The sequence below is a fragment of the Ips typographus genome, linkage group LG1, assembly GCF_016097725.1.
Source record: "Ips typographus isolate SLU linkage group LG1, UJ_Ityp_2.0, whole genome shotgun sequence".
Taxonomy (NCBI): domain Eukaryota; kingdom Metazoa; phylum Arthropoda; class Insecta; order Coleoptera; family Curculionidae; genus Ips; species Ips typographus.
Genome location: NC_138422.1, coordinates 21,343,528 through 21,350,489, shown reverse-complemented (window position 1 = coordinate 21,350,489; position 6,962 = coordinate 21,343,528). Strand labels below are relative to the sequence as shown.

The 6,962-nt window shown below is 34.2% G+C and overlaps 1 protein-coding gene across 3 annotated transcripts; it reads left to right on the top strand.

The window, feature by feature from the left end:
* The first annotated feature begins 2,426 nt into the window (after positions 1-2,426).
* Positions 2,427-6,278, top strand: LOC145738285 (inactive CLIP domain-containing serine protease A3-like). Of its 3 annotated transcripts, XM_081993111.1 has the most exons (4): positions 2,432-2,742; positions 2,791-3,242; positions 3,294-3,504; positions 5,594-6,278. In XM_081993111.1, exons 1-4 carry the CDS (start codon positions 2,560-2,562, stop codon positions 5,774-5,776), a joined length of 1,029 nt encoding a protein of 342 aa, XP_081849237.1. In that variant the 5' UTR covers positions 2,432-2,559; the 3' UTR covers positions 5,777-6,278. The 3 variants fall into 3 exon arrangements, with proteins under 3 accessions (XP_081849241.1, XP_081849234.1, XP_081849237.1); XM_081993115.1 differs by lacking the exon at positions 5,594-6,278 and adding an exon at positions 3,594-5,569 and having other exon boundaries at positions 2,427-3,242; XM_081993108.1 differs by having other exon boundaries at positions 2,429-3,242.
* The last annotated feature ends 684 nt before the right edge of the window (positions 6,279-6,962 follow it).

Below are 6,962 nucleotides of genomic sequence, written 5' to 3'. Positions count from 1 at the left end.
CAGAGATGACCTTCACCCACCCACAAGAAAACGAAACGATAAGCTGCTGTACTGAATATACATACCTGGGGACAAAAATTGATAACGGAGGTCGTACAGAGAAACCTTATACCACTCAATATTCAAAAGTATAGTGCTGCACGACTGTGAAACCTGGCAATTAACAACAAATTTAGAGCGCCGGCTACTGTCTTTGGAAATAGACTTTTGGCGTAGATCAGCAGAAAGGTCGAGATTGGAAAAAATAACGAATGACAAAATTAGGGAAGTTATGAAGGTAGAGACAACTATAGTAGAAGAGATCCAACGTAGACAACTAATATGGTATGGACATGTGGAGAGGATGGAAGATACTAGAATACCTAAGCAGATCCTCAAATGGACGCCGACAGAAAAGAGGAAAAGAGGAAGACCCAGGGCAACATGGACCGGCGGAAGAGAAAAAGCTATGTCGGAACGAAACCTGCAACCAGGGGACTGGGAAGACAGAATAGGCTGGAGACTAGGAACCGGAAGGCGCAGGACGCTATGAAACCGGCTATAACACTCTCCCTTTTATACGTGATGACTTGTCAGGGGCCATTTTAACTAATTTTGGCATGGAGAACATGAATCTGGTGTCCGTTTTGCTGTGACTGCCACCATTTTGTCATTGACTTTAAAATTAGGGCATTTTTGCCTTATTAAGGCACAAAACATTAGGGCATTATTAAGCCAAAATAAATTTTCTTGAATTAATTTGTCATTTATAAAGCAAATCATAAGTTGTCATACATCACTCTGAATTCAAAATAAAATGCTGTATTTGGTCGTGTAAAAATCCAATATGGCGTCCATAACAAAAAAGAAAGTTGATGATGACTGCAAATAGGCCGTCATCGTATAGCTGATAAAAAGTGGCAATGAAAATGTTTTTCGGTTTTGGGATATCTCTACAAATAAAGTAAGAAATAAATAAAAACAAAAAATCAAAATTTTCAGTTTTTTTCGGATATCTTCGGAAGCACTCGGCAAATCAAAATTTTTAAAACTGCATTTGGTTGAGCTTTAAATTGCGCAACTTTGCCCCAATTTAAACTTTCTTGTATGGGTTTCTGACATCCCAATGGTGAGGGTCGAATTTGAATTACCCTGTACACAAATAACCTGAATAACTTAGGTGATAAAACAGTCAAGTAACATACAGTGCGTTTTTTTTAACGCGCAACATAGGATTTCACGTGTTAAATTTTTAAGCCCATGTTAGACCATGTTATTTTGGAACTACAAGTATAAAACTTGACGGGTGGCTATTTCGTACCCTGAAGCTTAAGTAAGTTTACCAATTCGGCCTAAAAAGTGTTAAAAAGTGCAAAAAATCATCTTTTTTCGAAAAGGTTTTATCGTTTCATACTCCCTGTATGCATTGTTGTTCTTTGTTGTTTTTGATACTGGCACGGCAGGTAGCAGGTAAAATTTGGCGTAGAAAGTTAAAACAGGGTGATCATTAACTTTATATCAAGAAAGTTAAGAACAAAAGAAGTATTTTTATAAGTGAATGGTTCAAAGTGACCTCCGTTTGAAGCCAAACAGTATTCCAAACAATCATAAAATGCCCTTTTGACGTTCAAAAGATGTCGGGTCGTGATGCAGTCAAAATATGTCACCTTATCTGCTACCTGACCTGCCAGTATAAAAACAACAAGGAACAACAATGCATACAGGGAGTATGGAACGATAAAATCTTTTCGAAAAAAAATGATTTTTTTCCAGTTTTTAATCACTTTTTAGACCAAATTGGTAGACTTACTTAAGCTTCAGGGTACTAAAGACACACCCGTCAAGTTATAGACTTGCAGTTCCAAAATAAAATGGTCTAACATGGGCTTAAAAATTTAACACGTAAAATCCTATGTTGCGCGTTAAAAAAAACGCACTGTATATAGAACCGTGGTAGACAAGCTTGATGGTAATTTTAGAAAAATATATTACTGATAATACATTTTATTAAAAGTCGTATTAAATGCTACTTAACTGTAACAAAAGCCTCCAATTTCACTTTGATTTGATATGAAAGTCCGAAATCATCAAAAATCTGTTGAAGAGCAAGTTTAGTCAGCCGTGCAGTAAGAGAAATTGCTTTTTCAAACTCTGGTTTTTTCGGTAACTTCAGTTTGTTAAAATTTGTGTTGTTCGTTAAACATTTAAGCTAAAAACGTACGGAAATGTATAAAAATCTCTACTTTTTATAGTATCACCTTTGACCGAGTTGGCTAACGCAAATTTATTAACCCATCTAAAATCATGTATTCAACCTGTCGTCTCTAATTACTAATTCCTGATAATTGACCATTGACAAGAAATAACCTGCAAGGTTTTTCATAAATTTCAAACGACACTCTGCATATTTTAACAATCAAAACACACAGTGTAACATATAATTTACTTGCAACATCAACCTAAATAGTGAGGTCTGACTAACACGACAGCTGATGCAGATAATTTGATATTTGCACGCACATAATCAACGGCAAAAATGCAAGTATAAAACAGAAACTACATTTTAGTGCCGGTTTGAGCATGTCGCGTATTTTAAATTTCACCGTTTTTGTAATTTGCAACACCTCACTTAATGTAGTCCAAGCTGTAACCACTGGTACCTCAACTAATGGTAGACACTATATTTGTTTGGAGGATATTAGGAAGTGTCCCACAGTGAATTATGGGGAGCAAAATTCAATTAATCCCCGAATCGTCACACCGGTAAATCAAACTTTCTTCAGAAAATGGAGACTAACTGAAGAATTACAGGACGACAACTGCCCTTCGGGGTTTTATCCCTGTTATGGCATTGAAACGCCATGCGGAGAAAGACTAATAGAAATAGCTATTTCAAGGGACAGCAGTACTAAAAAAGGAGAGAACCCATGGCAGGTGTATCTCAGGAACCAAACTCATCAATTTTCAGGAAGTGGCGCCCTATTGGATTCCTACCACGTTCTCACAGCGGCACATAAAGTGGAGGGTAACCAAGATACCCCCGAAGACTTGACAGTCTACATGGGAGTTTGGGATCCAACAGACCTGGATGACGCACAAAGCACCTCAGTTAAAGAAGTGTTAATACACGAGGCATACGTTAAAGACACTTTACTAAATGACGTTGCCATTCTTAGACTGGCTAATCCAGTAGTGTTAGGAGTGCAGGACACTATTAACACCATTTGTCTTCCTGATAATAACGACAATTTTACTGGAATTAGGTAAATTCATAGCTAAAGTGGGTTGATTTAAGTAAAATAATGGAATTGTAGGTGCACAGTGGCTGGCTGGGGTCAATCCTCGTTTACAGCCTTTGATGCCCCTACTTACCCCCCAAAACAAGTTACAGTCACTGTAGCAGACCCAGACGAATGTAAAGAGTCGTTTTCTCAGCCTCACTTACTTGGGGATTTTGTAGATGTTTATTTGGACCAAGTGGGAGAAATTTGCGCTGGAGGTGAAGCACTCAAAGATGCATGCACGGTAACAATTCTACCACTCTATTGAAAACCTTATTTAAAAAAACACTGGAAGTTGTATACAACGTTCTCCAATATCTGCTATTCTTACAGTAGAAGGACAGATAACACTAGATGTCAAATAGAAAATAGAGATGATCTTTGAAAGCCCTAGTGACGATACCCCACGATTCGAAAAACGCCTCAAAATTTCCTGATAGATTAACCCCCATTTGCACCATCGTACTTTAAGTCTAACTTAAGTTAAGTGTAGTTCAGACTGTGACTTCACAAATGTAATTCTGGCATTAAGCTAGGTTTTCAGTGTTAATATTATTAGTAGAACTAAAAGATTATATCAATTAACCTTTCTGTGACTAAAAGATTATATCAATTAACCTTCTTGTGTTTTGAAAAACAGTTTTTAAGTAAATTGAGCTATGAATTGTACATTTATACCTGAAGCTTTTCACTCTGAAAAAAAATCTTGTCCTGTCCATTATGCGAGGACATATTTTTCATGTATCATAACCTATAACTATCTACAACGGTTTTCGAGATATTTACGTTTGAAAAATAAGACTTTCAAGTTTTCAAGTGTCGTAATTCCCAACCAGAATGAAATAGAGCAAAACGGCTTGCATATTATCTTAACTTTTTGAGATCTATCATATGGTAATATTTTTAATTGTGTCAGGTGTCAAAAGTTTTCTATTAGTAAAAAAATTGACACCTGTCAAATATTCTATATGACCACGCAGTAGATCTCAAAAAGTTAAAATAAAAACATACAAGTCGTTTTGCTCTATCTTATTCAAATTAGGAGGTATGACACTCATTTCAGTTATTTTTCGTCAATATCTCGAAAACCGTAGAAAAATAGCTATAGGTTATGATACATTAAAAATATTTGAAATCGATAAGACTATTCAAAAATACAATAATATACAGGGTGTTCCAATTAAAATAAGCAAGTTGACATCTACTTTCGGTTAAACCGGAAGTGACAGAAAGATGAAACTATTTTTAAAATATAGCACGTATCGAATTTATCTTACTTCCAAAATTTAAAATTTTTATAAATATTTGATCCTTGAGAAACAATGAACCTTTCCTGCAAATATTAAAAATTTTACAGGTTTTTGGCAAATTAAAACGAAGTTCTAAAGCATTTGTCAAAGACGAATGATGATAAAATTGGTAAAAATGTGTACCTAACTTTTTTCTACACTTTGGCAGCAATGTCAGGTAATTTTGATTAATTTTTGATATAAAGCGAAGAATATTCTGAGTTTAAGGACTAGGACGTAACAAATTCTGTCAACAAAGCATGGTTTACGATCCTGATGTTAGTATACCCGAAAAGTTAAAAGTTAACACAACAATTGGCCATCTTATGTTAATTATGGAAAGTAACTCCACAGTTAGTTGTAGTTAATTTACCAAGAAGGTTAGATATCAGGGTGTTTCATATACAAACTAAAACCGAGTATTCTACGTTTAAAAATAACTAAAGTCTGCTATATAAACTATATTCGAAAAATGCTTTAAATGTGTGCCAAGAAAGTTTATTATTGTCAAATATATGTCAAAACATTAAAAATCCATAGTTAGTCATCAATAAGCACCGGTTTCGCTTATGAGATTAGTTTAGCCGGATGTTCACTACGCACTACTCAATAAGTTTCATCATACATATTGTTGATCTCTGCTGGGCAATTTTTACTTGTAATGAAAAGCATATTGGATAATAGTTTACATTGCTTAGGCTATTTTACACAATATACAACCTTAAATTTTAGACACGATACTAAGACTGTGAAACCTCGAAATTAACAAAAAAAATTAAAAAAGAGTGTAAAATAGTTAATAAAGACCTTTATCGCCTATTTGATATTTGAATTCAATGAGACAGACATTAGTTTCCTTTTTTAATAATCAAAAAAGCTAAATTACTTTGACATCATAAAAACTACCAATCAACTGAAATATGAAAGTTATCCGGGCTTATGAGCCGTGGTCCAATGGAACTACCAATAAAAACAGTTTTTTAACACAATTTTCCTCATACAAACTCTCAAAATTATCCTTTTTATAATAATTGATTTTTACAGCAAGATGGTGGATCACCCTTAGTTTGCCCAAACCCAGAAGGAAAACTCACAGTAGCTGGTTTAGTTTTATGGGGGAAAAACTGCGGTCAACCTGGTGTTTACGGAGTCTACATCAACGTTCCCTATTACCTCCCTTGGATCACAGCCAGCATCGAAAACTTGAACGTAAAATACAACAAGTGACCAGTAATTGCCGTAAAATTTATTTGTCTGGGTCAATTACACAAAAACAATGATGTGTGTGGGTTTAATGAAATGTCGGGTTAACCCCGAAATTAAGCTATTATATTTAGAAACGAGTCGATTGCGAGATTAGGAGAAATTACACATTTTTAAGGTTTAATTAGGCTTATCGCTACTTTCGATCTGGAGGGGATTGTAGGCCCATTAGTCAATGTCGTGCCTACTTGTAGATTTTTAAGGAAAAAGTAGGTAAACCTATTATAAGTAAATTTATGAGCAGTAAAAATAATGTTAATATATTCCCAGGGTTTTAGTTTGAATTTAAAATGGTCCAGTATATCCAACTTATAAATGCAGAATATTTTATGGTAACATAAGTATCATCAATAACATTAATTAAGTTCTAGCCAAAGTGTCAATTAGGATCTTGTATTGCGACTAAGAGATCATTAGTCAAATTAAAATTGTTCTGAAAAAACGTAAATAAATAACAAAAGCAAAATTTACAATTTATTAAGCCTTACTAAAACAGACCCAAGTCCTAAATAAATAATAATCCACTTATCAGTTGGTATTTTCTTTGTTTTGCCCTTTTTCCAATAGTCAGTTTTAGTTTTACCACACCTCTATAAAAAATATTTTAAGAAAGTTCCAAGATATGGTTCCAATATATTGTATACTGTCAAGAGAATATTGAAGGATATTTTGAACATTTACTTCGAAAATATACTTTAGGTAAAGGGAGAAATTGTGAGATGCATTCAGAAACCGCAGCCAGTTTAGGCCAAGGGGAAAAATGTAAGAAAGTAATATCGGAGGCTTGATGAAGAATGGTCATCAAACAAAGAAATTGAATGCGGATACCGCAGGATTCTTACAATACCACGAACAGACAGACTAAGAAACGAATACATTGTCAAGTCTATTCACAAAGAACGCTATTCCTTTCACTTTAACAAAAAAAAAAAGATTAGGAAAAAAGAAAATGTGCCATAACAAATGTGATACATGCAAGCATACATTAATAAATAAGCAAGCAAAAGATTCTCCATATTTTCACTTGTAAAAATTTACTTCTCAATGTAATAGTAGACATTTTGTATACTAAAATACTGTTATTTTCATTGTGCTGCTTCTATTTCCATTAGTATTTTTTAGTTTAGATAATAGAAAAATTCTCAACTGG